The 17,247-nt window shown below is 39.7% G+C and overlaps 1 protein-coding gene across 1 annotated transcript in view; it reads left to right on the top strand.

The window, feature by feature from the left end:
* lrp1bb (low density lipoprotein receptor-related protein 1Bb) overlaps positions 1-17,247 on the top strand; it is a 99,477-nt gene that overhangs the window by 41,515 nt on the left and 40,715 nt on the right. The window contains exons 24-39 of the mRNA XM_087178943.1: positions 511-639; positions 800-919; positions 1,651-1,764; positions 1,965-2,114; positions 2,326-2,448; positions 5,446-5,565; positions 6,453-6,581; positions 7,060-7,186; positions 8,472-8,655; positions 9,904-10,087; positions 10,193-10,278; positions 12,726-12,848; positions 15,551-15,732; positions 15,949-16,148; positions 16,670-16,858; positions 17,002-17,150. Of these exons, the coding sequence (XP_087035069.1) occupies positions 511-639; positions 800-919; positions 1,651-1,764; positions 1,965-2,114; positions 2,326-2,448; positions 5,446-5,565; positions 6,453-6,581; positions 7,060-7,186; positions 8,472-8,655; positions 9,904-10,087; positions 10,193-10,278; positions 12,726-12,848; positions 15,551-15,732; positions 15,949-16,148; positions 16,670-16,858; positions 17,002-17,150 (2,309 nt within the window). The remainder of the gene's footprint in view (positions 1-510; positions 640-799; positions 920-1,650; positions 1,765-1,964; positions 2,115-2,325; positions 2,449-5,445; positions 5,566-6,452; positions 6,582-7,059; positions 7,187-8,471; positions 8,656-9,903; positions 10,088-10,192; positions 10,279-12,725; positions 12,849-15,550; positions 15,733-15,948; positions 16,149-16,669; positions 16,859-17,001; positions 17,151-17,247) is intronic.

Here is a 17,247-nt window from a genome sequence, read left to right as displayed (position 1 = left end):
TGGCCAGAGTAAACATGGCAAGTGACTCAGAAGAGCTGGATGGTAGCCTGGATGTCGTTGTTGACGACAGCAGGCTTTCAGTTGCACCTCAATTCAACTCATTACTAGAAGAGGAAAAAGTGAGAGGGTGGTCAAAGTATATATTGTTGGAATTTTTAGTTTTATTGACTAAAATCACTAAAAGTACAAAGTTGACATTTATTATTCAATCAATGCTCTACAGTAGATCAATTTGGAAATTGCTACTAAAACAAAGTCAGAATACACTTCGCACTTTAGGCAGTTAGAGTTCCCTCAAGTTAAGGTATAAGGCTAATGCGGTTATCGAATGCTTTTATGGCATTTACAAATGCTGACCCCAAACAGGATTTATGGAGAAAATGTGGAGTACTGTGCATTAAAACATACCCCCAGTGTTCATCTGTATGAATGAAGTTTGTCCAATACACACAGTTCAGCTTTGAGATTTTGACAGTCATGGTTCATCACCCTTATTGTCTTTTTCTGCAGCAGAAAATTCCTCCTGCAACATCCACACTGAATTTGAGTGTGGGAATGGAGAGTGCATAAACTACCAGCTAACCTGTGATGGAATAGCACACTGCAAAGATAAATCAGATGAAAAGATGCAATACTGTGGTAAGAAACACCTCACAGCTCTATCTAAAGGATATACAGAAAAGTAGAGTATTAAAAATTATGTACCTGTTGATTTCTGTCTATCATTGACATTTCTGGTAATAAAAAGTGGCAAATATGTACCCATTTCTAACATATTTGTACAATTAAATTTGTTCAGACAACAGGAGCTGCCGGAAGGGTTTCAGGCCCTGCTACAACCAACGGTGTGTGGCCAACAGTCGTTTCTGTGACGGGATCGATGACTGTGGGGATAACTCAGATGAAGCTTTCTGTAGCAGTGAGTCACAGCCGTTTGATCTCCTGTTCAATCCGTCCTGCCTCTGAGGGCTGGATCCAGCCACACTAATGCTTGTATTAATACAGCACACTAGGCCACATGCTGTGCTAAGCCTTCACTGTCTAATGAGCCCCAAGATCATAAAGAGTGCATAAATTCAAAGGAGCTCCCAACCTCCAGCCTAAAAAGCTGCTTCTGAGAGAACAATACTTTGTGTCCATTCAACACAGCCAGAGTGATTTTGTTTTGACCTTAATGGTTCTTTCAGGAAGGAGTTTATTTCACTATGATGTGTCATCTTGAGCCTTGCATTTTCTTTTTATTGGGACATCAACAGTAACTTTTTTCTATTATCATTAAAACATTTAATTATAGTCATACAGTCGTATATATACTGATAATAAAATGCAGACAGGTGAAATGACCAGAGCCATTGTGCAATAGTTGATAAATGAACAAAACCAAGAAGCACCTCTTGCATATTAACTGTGAATTGCTCTTGCACAGCACTAAGAGGGTCACGACAGTCAGACAATTTTTGTAGCACAGAGAGTCCAACTTCACAGATACTGCAACTCATCACAAACCTTTTTCTGTCTGGCAGTTCGCAACCAGGAGCTAATTTTCACCCGCCCCACAAAGAGGTTCTAAATATTGTTGCGAGCTGTACCTGTGACTGTGTCCAAGTGCTGTTTCTGTTATCTTCCTGAAATGCTAATTCTCTCCCCCAGATGTCACATGTGGCTCATCAGAATTATCTTGCAAGGATGGGAGCTGTGTACCCAGCTCAGCCTGGTGTAACCAGGTCATTGACTGTGCCGATGCCTCAGATGAAAAGAACTGCAGTAAGTCCTTTATGCCTTTCCTTTGCATTGTAGTGAAAATGTAAACGCACCACTGTACCTCTACCAGATCTGTTGGATCCATTGACTTAGATCTGTGGTTGTCACTCAGATCATATTGAATACTGCCACTCTCACCTTTACCTCCACCATCACTGCCTTTGTGACAAGACAGTTATTGTGGTGCTGTGTTTTGTATTCAGACCACACCGACTGCTCTCACTTTTACAAGCTGGGGGTGAAAGAAAAAGACTTCATTAGCTGCAACTCCACCTCGCTGTGCATCCACCTTTCGTGGATCTGTGATGGTGCAAATGACTGCGGCGACTATGCTGATGAGACCAACTGCCAGGGTGAGTACCCAGCACGCACAGACACACTTTGCGTGTACATTCAGAGGCAGATCAAGGAAGCCAACTTCAATTAGAAAAGACTTAAGACAGATCTCATTTTCAGAGATGATTATGACAGTGGAATAAGAGATTCTGTGAGCTTAGGATAAGATAATGACCTCAATCATTGCTAATGCCTAGTGGACTGACTTGGTTTTGTTGTTCATCCCAGTTTCCCATGGACAGAAGTGTGAGGAGGGCCACTTTGCTTGTCCAAGTGGGAACTGCATCTCCAGCGTGTGGCTGTGCGACGGCCAAAAAGACTGCGAGGACGGGGCAGATGAATTCCAGTGTGGTAAGCCAACAAATCTTACCTCTCATGGAGGAGCATCTGCACAATAAACTGAAATGATGTTTTGTTTTCTAACTGGCAGATTTACATTTGGTATTTGGTTGCTCCAAACAAGACTGTCAGTGGTTTGAAGTATATTTATTTTCTATTAACAAGAGGCTATTGGTTGTAATGTTTTTGTCATTTAGATTGATCCGGGCCCGCAACAGATATTATGTACAGTATATAAAGAGGAGACAGAAAGTCAAGAGATGATTGTTTATCATTCCATAAGGCAATTTCTCCCTACTTTATTTTGCTCCCTCCTCATTGGGAGATTTCTCAAGTGGGTGTTGCTGCTTGTTTGAAAGTCTAATCCCCTCCCTGAATTCACGGTGAGGCTGTTGAAGACAGAAGTTTTTTCCTTTCTCTCTTTGAATTATAATATACAGCACTTCCAGTGTAACAATTAATTAATGAGCCATCACTGAGACAGTTATACTAAAGAGGAAAATGGTGGATTCAGTGGAAAGCTGTGACATATGAAAGGATTACACATTACAATGCCACTCCTCTACTTTCTCTCACCAGAGGCAGCAAGAGCATTCTTACTTCTGCTTTGATCCATGCTAATATATGCAGAACCTACCATGACAAAGTCAAGATCTCTCCAATTAAACAGGAGGCCCATAATTAAGTCATGGTATGGATTAATATAATTTGCCCTCAAAACCAACGGCTCACACACATACCCATTCACATCTCATTGCTTTCGGCACCAAAGCAAAATTGACTGGATGCTTTAATGTACATGGTCAGAGTAGCTGTTAAGCTTCATTACTGTCACATACATAAACAAGGTAATTAGATTTGATGAAGTGGTCCCAACACACTGACAAAACACTTGCTGCCTGTATTTAAGTTGTCAGCCTATTGCGTTGTCTAACCCATAGACTGTGTGGTCTAACGGTTTGAAGTGTAAGAAGTCATGACGCACTTAGTACTGTAATTAGTATTGCACTGCATTCGCTGTGAGGTAAAAGGGATGCATCTTCCTTCCTCTTGCCTTTTCTCATGAGTGTGACTCAAGGGATCTAGTGTCGGTCAGGATGGATTGAGATGAAATTGGGTAAAGATTTTTGTGTTGCCCAGAGGATGAATTCTCATGACTTTGTTTATTTGACTTTTTGTCAAGCCCCACAAGCAGGTCACACTTTTCACACCAGTAAAATAACTTAAATCTAGGTTGACATTTTTGGCTTTGTATCAAATGTTACAAGCTGAATTTTTTTTCCTACACTTTGAATTTTAACCAAAAATCAAAAATACCAGCAGCCTCATTTTTACTTTGTGTTGTTAGTATGCTAACATGCTAAACTAAGACGGTTAACACTATAAACATTATACCTCCAACTCTGCTTGTGTGGCTGAAGACTATGATTCATTTTGCCTCGTAACCATCTAGACCCCAGCGGTTTGGGACTAATGACATCAGGAACCAATTTAAAGAAGAATAACACAAATAAAATGTGACCTTACATTTCTTTGCCTTCGAGAGTGTTTGACTAAGATGTTACAGGTGTCTAATTTGCCTGGTTCCATCTTCCTGTATAATTATCCAGCACCTTTGTTTACATTACATACATCACATACATCAGTTACAACAGAGAGAGGAACAATCCACTTTTCATATTTAATGCTCTTCCAGTTATCAAATTTATTTCATAAATTGTCCATGAATGTTGTTCGAGAGCTGCATAACGCATGAATACCATTTCCATTCCTTTATCTAAAAATGCCATTTGTGCCTGTGTGAAATGATAACATCACATGCTTCAAATGTGCTTATATCAGAACAGATATGAATTATGCCTCAGTTCTTTGAGATGTTCTGAATAGTTTTTTCAGGACAAATAGACAATATTCCCATTCCTCTCAGTTAATTATCATATAAAAAGCTCCAGCCACTGATAATGTGACTGCAAAGTGGTTTGAGAAAAATGACATTACATTTCAGAAGTTTCAAATTTTACAAATGATTAGATGAAATAGTCATTTGTCACTTCACAATGCATACAGAGCTTTTCTACTATGTGAGACACTATTGAAAATGAGACATGAAAGGCTCTCTTTGATACATTTAATGATCTGTAGACCTACTGTTTTGTCATACACTTGAAGCAGCTGTTCACATTTGAAGTGCAAATTTGGTGTCACATACAGGAAGTCTGGAAAATCATGGTTTCCGGGTTTAGCCACTTTGTTTGTCTCATCTTTATCTTACATCACTGCATTAGTGTGTGTAAAGCTGATATGATGTACAGAGTCTGACAGGACGTAAAGCTACACAGTGAGAGAGAAACCCCACCCTACTACAACCCTCCCTCCCTCAGCAGGATCCATAATTCCTTGTGCTGTGGTCTGACCTGGAGCACACATTTCCCCCTTCCTTCTCTCAACATCTCATCAAAGCTCTGGCAGACTTTGCCAGGCGTGACATCTGCGGGAAAGGGGAACTACTCTGCAGGGAGAGTGGTTGTGTGGTTCAGCGACACAAACTCAGCACTAATTACAAATATATCAACATTTTACACAATAGCTTTTACAAAGTGATCAGCAGCGTGCTCTCTGAGTTGACATTCAACTGTTTCCTATCACCCCTAGAACCCTAGTTTCTTTTGAAATAGAATAGGAAAAATTGAATCTTAATAAGCATTACTGAAGTGCTTTGATGTTGCGAAGGTATATAATTTAGACATTTGTTTTGTGTTCAGTTGATATATTTGTTTTCCTGCACATTAACTGGCATTTATAAAGATGTCTTCTTGTATGAGACAAAATGAATAGTGACAGCTAAACTCATACATGCCACTGAGCAGAAAAACAGGCAAGCCCAGGGGCAAACTTTATCAAAACAAAAATAAAAAAGAACTGCCCCCTCTATAGGGTATTCCACATTTGTTGTTGTTTCCTCCTCACTATGTTTGATTTATGGTATTGGAATTTCGCTGTCCTCTGCAGACTCGTCATGCTTATGGAACCAGTTTGCCTGCTCAAAGAACAAGTGCATTGCCAAACAGTGGCTGTGTGATGGAGAGAACGACTGCGAGGATGGCCTTGACGAGAGCGTGCAGATCTGTGGTAAGTGCCCTTTCGGATGTCAAGAGGAATCTACTGTCGGTATAAAAGGTCACAGCCGCTATAATATGTGTGACAGCTCCATGTGTTCCTCTAGCAGAGCTGGGAATGAATGGAAAGAAATATAACAATCTTAATGAGACAACAAATGAGACCATAGGAATTTCTGATGACTGCAGTGTGGGCACTGAGGCAAATAGATTTTTCATGACTGAGACCGAAGAGGAACAGCTATTTCAATGGGCAAATGAGATGTGTCTGTAATGAATACTACAATAAAACAAAAAGAAACCAACCACAATATAGAGACAGAAATTGCTATGAACATTGGTTGGATAATTAGACTCTAATGGAATGTCAAGGAGATATTAATGAATTGGCCCAAAGGTTTCTGAAGCACAATTCTAGGCAAAACACAATATGCATTTTAGCTCTACATGCCAAACTGAAAAACTCTACTAACCTTTGTATCTCAGTGCAGCCACGTTTCTTCAATTGTTTTTCCTTAAAGGGCAGCCCTAAGATAAGGACAGTATTGCTGACTTACAGAATTCAAGTAAATAGTTGTTACTCACAATAGCACGGCCATTATGTGTTAGCTCTGCTCAACGGGGACTGCTGCACAATAAAAAATTAGTTTGTTTGGGTCATAAAGGGATATCGCTTTAAAGCGTCTTAATATAGTGTGCTCTATTAGTTCAGAACAAGTGTTTTGATATTTTTGAAATAAATGGTAAATGTTCACAGATGTTCAAAAGATACCATCCTGACAAAACAAAATACATCTGTTCCAGTTCAGCATCCTTTGCACTCATTTCTCTGTGGTGGGTTTGACCCATTGTATTCATTGGCTTTTGAAAGTAGAGCATGCGGTCCTCTTTTCCTCTCAGGCTCAGTGACATGTGCTCCAGGGCTGTTCAGCTGCCCCGGGTCGTATGCCTGTGTTCCAAAACGTTGGCTCTGTGATGGCGAAAGGGACTGCCCTGATGGGAGTGATGAACTCTCTGCAGCTGGCTGTGGTAAAGTCTGTTCTCTAGTTCGAAACATTGAATAGCTCATTGCAATTATAGAACTTTTTCAGCAATTGTTGCTTGTTTACACCTTATTGTCCTTGTACAACTTTGGATTACATTGTATAAAACAATAGCTCATAGATCATAAAACCCACTAAACACCTACTATAAATTTCTGTGCAAAGTTTATTTCACGCATGAAAGAGAAAACCAGCACATAGTGGGAAGTAGTAGACAATAGGAAGCTTTTACACAATTGCAGCCCTCTCTAAATGGAGTAATCTGTATTTTCTCCCACAAATTGGTACTGGACCCTTCATCTTAACCTTCACTGTTTCTACCCTCTACCTCATTAGAAAACAGAGATCAGTTGATTAACATAAAGCTTACTAATGTTGATGTTACACACATACGGATTGGCATGTTTAGAAAAAAATGTTTATCCATTGATTAACACTTGAACCCACTTCTTTTCATGCATTAGCACCCAACAACACATGTGATGACAGCTCATTTCGCTGTCGCAACAAAGCGTGTATCCCTCAGCGATTTGTCTGCGATCATGATGATGACTGTGGAGATGGATCTGATGAATCAGTGGAATGTGGCAAGTAGATTTAGCTTGCTTTATTGCTCTTCATATTCACCTTTGGCACATGACTATGTCCTAATTGAAAGATGCACGATGCAAGTGTGAAAAAAATAAGTAATTGAACTCTACACATTTGTACATTCTTCTTTCAGAAAAGGGAAATATATGGTAATATGGTAATAATATGCATGGTAATATATCAGGTTTTAAAATGGATAAAACATCTAGAGCTGTTTGACTAATTAATCAATGAAAGAAGACTCACTCAGATTTATAGTATTACAGATATTAGGGCAGATCGATGGATACAGTGAAGAAAAGGCAAAGTCCCAATGCAAGTGCAGTCCTGAGTAAAGCCTGTTTGTGTTACCACAGTCTGGTTAAGGTGCTACATGAGGAGGACTCTATCATATCATAAAATTATGAGCTACAATACCATCGTTTAGAATGATGGAATGATTATCGATATGAATGATTGTCTATAGTATAAATATTTTTAATTAAATAAACTGCACTTTTCAAGCTTTTGAAAATCAAAATGCAGGTCTTTTTGCAGCTGGTCTATTATAGACCAGTCCATTTTTCTCTGGACTCATTAATTACTTTCTGTTATTTAAATTGATGATTGGAGATTATGATTCTTTGATGATATTATTCTGCCTTTGTTTGGAGTGCTGATGAAACATGTATTTATACTTGAAATATTGGCCAATGCAGCTGTGAACACCATTATGCCTCCAGATGGCTTTATTTGTTTATAAACAATGATATCATAACTCTATGAGGGTGATTTGTTGTAATATGAGGTCACAAATCTTGCTTTGTGCAGATTTATTCTACAGTATTAGTATTTCATTTTGCTAAGGTTCCGACCAAAACTGGAACTGTGTCACTGCCAAGCCCTCAAGTTGATGAAAAACTGTCTTTCTCTCTTTCTTCAGTCTATCGCTCCTGTGGATCTGAGGAATTCCGCTGCAGGGACGGCCGCTGTCTTCTCAGTTCTCAGTGGGAGTGTGACAGCTATGCAGACTGTCCCGACCGCTCTGACGAGCTGCCTCTGAACCTCAAATGTCTGGCCGCAGGTAAGACTCTCTGTTTGGCTCTCAGCTGGAAGCTCTTCATCAGTATCACTCGCCCAGGAAACGGGTGGGGACATATGGTGGAAACAAAAGGTGCAACAACCAGGAGACCTCTCCTGAAAGGAATTAATCTGTCAAGATCCATTGTTAGGTCAAAACCCAACTTTGCTGAGGAATTGGAGGACATTGTGCCAGTGACAGTCATGTGTTGCTCTTTTCAGGAAGCCTGTGCAATGGCTCCTTCTTCATGTGCTCCAATGGACGCTGCATTTCTGAGGGAAATCTCTGTGATGGGAGAGATGATTGTGGAGACCGGTCAGATGAGAGGAACTGTAATGTGAATGAATGCTTGAACCGTCGGGTCAGTGGGTGCACACAGGACTGCCAAGATCTTACTGTGGGATACAAGGTAAGTGACCAGTGGACTAGTTTAGGTGCTTGAACATGCATTCTTCCTCAGCATCGCTTTCTGACTACAGTTAGTCCATTAAGCCTAATTCATCCAGCTAAAGGTTAAACCAAGCTGCAGTAAATGAGTACAGATGGAGAGATAACGATTAGTGAAATATTCAAAACAACAGATAAGCAAGTCACTTGCAAAAGCAAACACCTTTAGTTAGCCCACTGCACAGTAAGTAGTCATTTCTAATTATGAGTCACAGCTGTGATATGTTCTACTTCAGAGTGTGACTTGCATCATAATATTCAAGCATATTACTATAGTATCAGATTTTAATTTAAAGACTTTACTGCCCTCCAATTTTAAGCAGTAGGATTATTAACAATTCACTGGCAGGTAAAATGTGGAGCTTATATTAATAGTGTGGACATGAATGATTAATGGCCAATAATGAATTAGGCCTAACTCCTCACATCATTAAACAGATAAAGATGGGTGGGAGCATACATACATTTTGTCTCTCACTTTCTGAATAACCTTGAACGCTATAAGGGGAGTTTAATGATATGCCAACAACTGTCTAGCCTCCCTGACTGTGCCGAGGGACTGTGGCATGTAATGTTAGGGTTGAATGCAGGTCAAGGCCACATCCGCTGGAGTGTCCCGTTGGCCATTCCCATTGTCAGACTGTGGTAGTTTATGCCTTGATCCCTGGATTTTGCTCTCCCACTCTTGCATGCAATGGTGCTCACTGGATCAGAAAAGTGTGTGAAAGCTCAGAAAACCCCTCTTCCCTGTCATGACAGGGGCAGAGCTGGACAGAGAGCACATCAATGCAGACCCTTAGCTCATCCATTTGTGGCCTGAAAAGGGAGATCAGCAGAAAGGCCCTCAAGGTTATAACTTTGGATAAGAAAGGGATTTGCAGTGGGTCCAGAGCAGCTGATACAAGCACTTTTAGTTATTTTTGGGGGCCCTGGTCACTGAAGTGAGATGGAAGTCTTCAGCCATAGTACAGTATGTGTGTATCATGGCTTTGACAACAAAGCATTATATAAAGAGAAAACTCAAATGTTCAGTGTTTGCAGCCAGGTCTCCGTCAGCAAGAACTTAAAACTTCAATAATTTGTTTTATAGTTCACATTGATAGTTCAGCGGAAGTGTCTTAACAGCTAAACCGAGTCCCTTGTCTTGCATTTCCTCCATTAATGATCAACACCCATTTGTGTGTCTTTCTGTGTCTATGTTTATGATCAGTGTAAGTGCTGGCCTGGTTTCCACCTGAAGGATGATGGGAAGACTTGTGTGGATATTGACGAATGCTCCACTACCCTTCCTTGTAGCCAGCGCTGCATCAACACTTACGGCTCTTACAAGTGTCTTTGTGTGGATGGCTACGAAGCCTTGGAGCGCAGTCCCAATACATGCAAGGCTCTGTCAGGTCAGCTTCATTTTTTTTAATTTTTTTTTTTTATATATATCTCAACTTGCAGAATTTCAGTTCCTAACTATGAGTCCTTCTAAAGCTGCATGTTCCTCATTTCAGCTGAAGAGCCTTTTCTCATTATGGCAGACCACCATGAGATCCGGAAGCTGAGTGTGGATGGCTCAAATTACACCATCTTGAAACAGGTAGGAGTTGTCTTCATCATCATGGAACTGTGTCTGTAGTAAAATATTTACAAGATAGAGGATTAGTTAGTTCACCATTATCAGATCCACATACTGCTAGGAGGCACCAACATCATTTTACCATCTTGTCCTCCTTTTGTGTTTAATTGTTCACCTCCCCTGTCTGTCGTACTCAGTCTGCCAGCTGAACAGTACAAGGAGGAAGTATGTGTTTAAATGGCTCTTGTTTGAAACTTTTGTAAACACAAATCTTTAATTGTGAATGCATTGCTTTGTATTGCAGAAATCGGGGACATTCATGTTGAGAAAGAATGATTGTTTGCTAAGTTAGCACTATGATAGTAGAACAATTGTGTTTCAACACACTAGTGTTGAATTGTTTGCAGTCTGTCACGTATCACTCAAAGTGTGCCACTCTCTATACTTTCTAAAGTTTGCTTTCTAGCTATACACTATCTCTGAGAAGCATTTGATTCAGCTGCACATTCATAAACTATGCACAGACAATCCACTTTCACTGAAGACTATGTATTGCCTCAGTAAAGGATATTCAGACTTAGTGAGTAAAACTCATCCTGCGTAGGTGAGTGTACTCCTCAGTACGTGTGCAAGTTTTGTGATTAAACCTGAAAATGGGGTGCAAGCCTTTGTCTAAGTATCGCTCTGTTTAAATGAGATATCTAATGTCCATCATGGTTTCCCAACCCCCACCATGCAGGGTAGAAAAATGGCTGATTGGCACAGAGCAAAATCACCCTATTTAGGTCCCATGAAAAAGCTATTTCAATCATTCCTAGGTCTCGTCACAGCTGCTCCAGGCAATGCTTGAATCTGACTGCTGATTACCATAAATGGTTGGCAGTGATTTACTGTAAATCAACCAATGGGTATCCTACAGTCTCCTCTCACAGTCATATTAACCTCTTGACTCCATGTACTCTGCTGTCTGTATAGGAGTTCTCAGTAGCTACAACTCACTTTAACTGCAGCATTTTAGCAGCAGCTGACCTCAACTCTTACCACTCCATTACTTACCCAGTTCAGATAATATGTTCATGACATTATGTGAATTATAACTGAACTTATCATTTTCTTTATGTATTGTTTTTGCTGTTAGCATATATTTGTCTTCCCACCACAAACACAAGTGGCTCACAATATTTTATCACTCCAACGCATTATTAAAACCCATTCGTTGTCTTTTAAATTGGCTCTGTTTATGTTCTCCTACATAGTTTTTTTAGTGCAGTTAATTAGAGCTGATATGTAGTTTGTGGCTCTTAGAGGAATAAGATTACCTGGGCTTTTTTACATTAAGTATATTGATTAATAAGTAAATTCAGGTTACAGAGTTATATAAATTAGTATTTTTGAGAAATCACTTAATTATGCCAAGTTCCACATGATTGGTAATTTTTAGCCTGTTGCCACCCCATTTGATTATTGGTTGGTTACTATAGAAACAATCCCCTCTTTAAAGTTGTGCTTGGGTTGGTTGCCAAAAGCCAAAACAAAGTGAAGTTAGTTTGCAAGCAAACTTTAGTGACTGCATCCATCACCCTAAGGTTTTACTGTCAGACGTGTCTTGTTTTAGAAAGAAATGTAGTAGAATACATAGAACAGGAAATCAGTGGCATGTGGATGCTGCTGTCAATATGAGTGCACTTATAAAAGTGGCATGCAGGTTTCATCTGTACAGCTGATGTTTGTAGTGAGGAAAGGTTCCCCCAGGACACTTTGGCGCCTGTCTGTGAGGGTGTTGATGATCTGATGAAGATGTCTCATTTCGCCTGTCAGATTATCTGACACCTTCTCTCAGCACCCACAGCGTCAGACAGCAGGGTGGGGGCACTTGTTTAGTGAGCGGTTCTGTCTGCCTGACAGTGGGGTCCTGTGAGCATCATAGAGAACGGAAGTGGCTCACTCTTCTGCTTTGATAGGTGTGCTTTTCACTGGCTCTTCAAATGCTTTTTGAAAAGCAGTGAAATGGGGAAAACCTCCAATGTCAATATTGCTTGCTCAGTAAATGACAGCACACAGATGCAGAAGTTGAGCTGATTTTCATGTATTTCATCCTGCTGGTATTTAACCTCTATCTATCTATAAACAGTGCTTGTGTTGTGTCTAATAAAATTAACATTTCCAAGTTGTATAAAAACCTTAATTCCAGTTTGCTTCATGGATGTGTTGTAAAAAAGAAATGAACAAGGGATTTTACAACCCTTTATTCTATAAACCCACATAATAAATAACCTTAAGGATAATGCTGTGTGGAATTTGAATATTTAATAATTTATACTGTCTGTTGCACCTTTGTTGCCAGTGAAAGTGCCTTACATTTAATTTTCACCCTCACTCAAGAACTAATCTAATTTGCATTCAAACTAAAAAATACATTCCAAAAATGACATTCTTATATACTCGTGTTGTCTCTCCTGTATTCTCAGGGCCTCAACAACATCATCCACATAGACTTTGACTACAAGAAGGAATTTATCTATTGGGTTGACTCAACCAGGCCAAGCGGTCGAAAAATCAACAGAATGCGCCTCAATGGGAGTGACCTCAAGGTACCACAGGATTTAGTTGCTGTGTTTGTGTGCCATATGGTGCCTTGTGCCACTTCACCCAAGATTCATTGGCTTTACTTTACTTGCTTCCTCTCCAGCTTGTATTCCTCATCTTCTCCATTCAGATGCATTTTTTTTTGTTTTGTTTTGTTTTTTTACTAATCCTTTAAATTATCAAGATGTTTCAAACAGCAACTTTTTCTATTCTGATGAGTTATCTATGTGAGAAATGTGTTCCTACGGCTCATTATCACCGCTGACGATGGGCACCCTTTATCATTTTATAGAATTGACTAAATGGGTTTCTTATGTCAACAGCCAACGGCCTTTTAGCTTGACATCAATGAATGTGTGTTAGTGATAATAGAAATACCACCAATGGCTTTCAAATAAGTACAGCAAGCACAATGATACAATGGTCCTCACTGGTGTAATCACCAAGGTTTGTCTGGGGCGTGGGATCGGAGCCCAGACACTGGGGACTCTGGGATTTCAGCAGAACACCTGCTGGGCCCCCGTCCTACATCTCATTAGAAGTGGTGTATGGGGGCATTAAGCTCAATTACTTCCACGGTCTTTGTTTGAGCCACTGCCACAGCTTAGCAAGAGGACAAACTGTCTGAGACACAGATGAGAGCTTCTCACATCAGGTTAATTAAGAGAGTCACTGATATCCAGTGCTCTTACTATAGCCTTACCATATTAGGAAGAAAAGATTTGGGAGCAGAAAACATTTCTACGGATTTTTCTTTCTACCAGTACATGATTTTCACTTGATCAAGACAGAGATTAATTGAATACTATGGTTTAATTAATGTAGCTACATTTTATATTGTGGGCGTTTATTTTGTTTATTTAATCTGTTTTAAACTGCTGTTACACTGCACTGTATGGTTTGAAACTACCAAGTATTGTACAGATACATTTCTGGCTACGCATCAGCAGATATTTGTATTTGATACCTGATAGAAAACACTCGCTGTGACAGCAATGATTGGTTTTATCCCATATGGTGATATGTAGCATAATTTTCCTGTCTTATGATATTGTTTTTATCTTTTTTATTTATTTATGTTTAAACACAAAAAAAGCACCAATGCCTTTGAGGAGTCTTCTGAGGAACATTTCAGTGCTGTATTAACTTTACTTTGCATGTCTGAAAGAAAAAAAGGCTTGTGTCAGCCCAAGGTGAAACCACTTTCAGTGACTGCACTGATCAAACATACTCTGCCGGCTTTATTTTTTGATGAGCCATATTCACATTATAACTTTCAGTTCCACACAAAGCAGTCTTTTTGATCAATACAAAGAGACTATTTGGATAAAGATACCCAGAGACTTAACGGACAGCCTGGTCTTTTGCAACAACAATATATTTTCATACAAATGACAGAAAAGGTAGTTTTTTTTGCTTTTTTTTGTTTGTTTTTTCATCTGCCAACTTGCAAATTCATAGGCTCGTGAGATGAATAAGATCTTTTATGTATTTATAGTTAACATTTACACAGTTAACAAATACCGTTACCTATATGGCAAATTGATTCATGTTTTCTGATGGAATTTATAGAGTTCTAGTCAGCCATCAGCGCCTCAGTCTCACAAATAGGTGCATGAAATACTGTGTTTTTTCTTCCTGCCAGACAATTAAATTCTTTCACATAGACTGTAAGTGAAATCATTTGGATTGTAGCAGGTTACAAGGATCCAATAAAGATGTCACAACACTCCTACTGTTGGGTTAAAAATATACTGTACTTTTATTATCTCACCAGAGCTGTCAGTTAATGTAAGGAGCATAAACAGACTTATTGCTTTCCCACAAAGTTAGCAGTTGTGGTTGCACTGTGCACACAGGAAGATAACCAAATATGCCTAAGTAGTTGGAGAAACACAGACCTTTATAATGAAACAAACACACTTTTCTGTCATATTAGTTATCTACTGAAGATTAACTTCTAAAGAAATGGGTGCTGTGATTATGCATGTATATGACTTTCAGTGTGAATTTGTGTAACTTAAAAAAAAAAAAAACTCTTATGTAAGCCAGTTTTTTCTAGCACTGTTTCTTCTTATCTGACACAGTCTTCTTGTATGTGACACGTGCAGTATTTAAAAAAAAAAAAAAAAATGCTCAGCTTGTGGTTTTCAGTTAGGATCATAAATGATCACCCTGCAGTTCTCTTTAGCAGCTTGGTGTGACTGAGAAAAGGGATTTGAAGTTATACTATGGCAACACAAGTAGACCTGAGCTTAAACAAATCTGTCCCACTCATCACCTGAATGTTCATTTCAGTTCTGGATATTAATAGGACTGTGTGTAAAGTAGTTGGGGGAAAAAAAGAGAGGCACTTGACTTTTACTTTGTTGGTGGAGATGATCATGTCACACTGAGAGCATCCTCATGTCTTTGGAGATCTTTAGATTGATGTTTTTGGGACATAAAAATATATTCTGATCGACTCAGATGTTCTTTTTTTATTTCTGTCTGGGTTAAAATAAGTTTCTCCTACCTGACAGAGGAAAACTCCAACCCTTGTACATGCTCCTCTGTCAGTTGTAAACCACTGAGAGAGCCAGATTTGCTTGTATCCCACCTGTTTCTTTACACTACTATTTGTTGTTTTATATTTTTTACATTTATCTGTTAAAAATCACTTTTGTAAGATGTGCAAAAACTGATTTTTCTCTCCCTGCCTTACTAGATAGTCCACAGAACAGCAGTGCCCAGCGCCTTAGCAGTTGATTGGATAGGAAAGAATCTATATTGGTGTGATGCTGAAAGGAAAACACTGGAGGTGTCCAAGTCCAACGGGCTCTATCCTACCATCCTTATCAGTTCTAGCCTCAAGAATCCCACAGATCTAGCTCTGGACCCCCAGACAGGGTAAGTATATTACTGTAAAGCTCACCATAGCACTTAAGTGTTTTCTTAATAAGGATTGATTTCACAGCTTGAGGGAGAACAGGGATAGAGCTGCTCTTTTTTGTGATGCTTAACCTGGAATCTGTAAGATACAGATTTCATTCTGTCATTTTTATTCCTATCATGTTTGCCTGCTGTAGTACATAACTCCTTGAACTCTGCCATACTTCTCACTAGGTACGTGTTCTGGGTGGACTGCTGTGAACCCCCCCACATTGGACGTATTGGCATGGATGGCCGAGGGCAAATGGTTATCATTGACACAGAGATCTATAGCCCCACTGCGCTCACTATTGATTATACCAACAAAAGGCTTTACTGGGCCGACGACAACCACATCCTGTTTGCCAACATGGATGGCACCCAAAGACGCAAAGGTGACACCAATGTGTTGTACATGCAAAGGAATAGTTTGTGATTTTGGGACAATTTTCTTGCCAAAAGTTGCATGAGAAGTCTGATAACATCCCATATCTGTCTCTTAAATATGACGCTGGAGCCAGCAGCTGGTTATCATAGCTGAGCACCCCAAATCTGGTTTAAATATTGTGTTTTAAATGTTTTACTCTGTCGGGCACAGTTACATTATAAGCATGAATGATGCTGAAGGTGGCATTATTTATCAGTTTTTAGGAGTCTCTGTATCAGTATTACTGCTGTTCATGACGATAAATGCTAGATGCTGGATGGTGGTGCAGGGGTATTGGAAATGATATCAAAACATATTAAATTAGTGGTTAACCTGATAAATGGGTATGCTGTGGTTATCACTGATCAGTCATTTGAAATGGTACTGCTGTAAATTACCAAGGAAATGTCTACTATAAGTGGCACTGTTACACAGCTGCTGCCTGGTTCCTAGACTGAATGAAACAGATTTTAATTTGTCCATTTCCAGTGTCCTATGACCACATCCAAGGGGTAATGGCACTGACTTTGTTTGAGGACTTTGTCTACTGGACGGATGGGAAGTCAAAATCACTACGACGTGCTCACAAAACAACTGGCTCTCAAGGGATAGAGCTCCTCAACTCCTGGCAAGCCATCAAATCCATTAAGGTCTACCACTCCCTGCGCCAGCCTGAAGGTATGAAGTCCAATTTGGCGCTCATATTCATTCTATCCTCCCATGAAAAACAGTGGTTACGGGCCTCCATTATACTTTTAAGAAGCATGTTGTTTGTGTAATTTAGTTTGAACTTGATCGTGTACTTCTGTCCTTCTGTACAGTACCCAAGCACCAGTGTCAGATTGCTAATGGAGGATGCAGCCACCTGTGTCTTCTATCCCCCGGTGGGGAACACAGATGCGCCTGTCCCACTAATTTTTACTTGGCTGCTGACAATAAGACCTGCCTTTCCAACTGCACCTCCAGTCAGGTAAGCTACATCTCTCTACCCTCTCATATCTATGTTTAGTTTGCCCAAGTCTTTTCTGTCCTGATCAGTATTTTCCCCCTGAAGGCAAATTGCTTTA

Source organism: Seriola lalandi, unplaced genomic scaffold, assembly GCF_002814215.2.
Source record: "Seriola lalandi dorsalis isolate HSWRI2012SDOR001 ecotype SW California unplaced genomic scaffold, Sedor1 jcf7180002054758, whole genome shotgun sequence".
Classification (NCBI taxonomy): Eukaryota; Metazoa; Chordata; class Actinopteri; order Carangiformes; family Carangidae; genus Seriola; species Seriola lalandi.
This window is presented reverse-complemented; position numbering and strand designations above follow the sequence as displayed.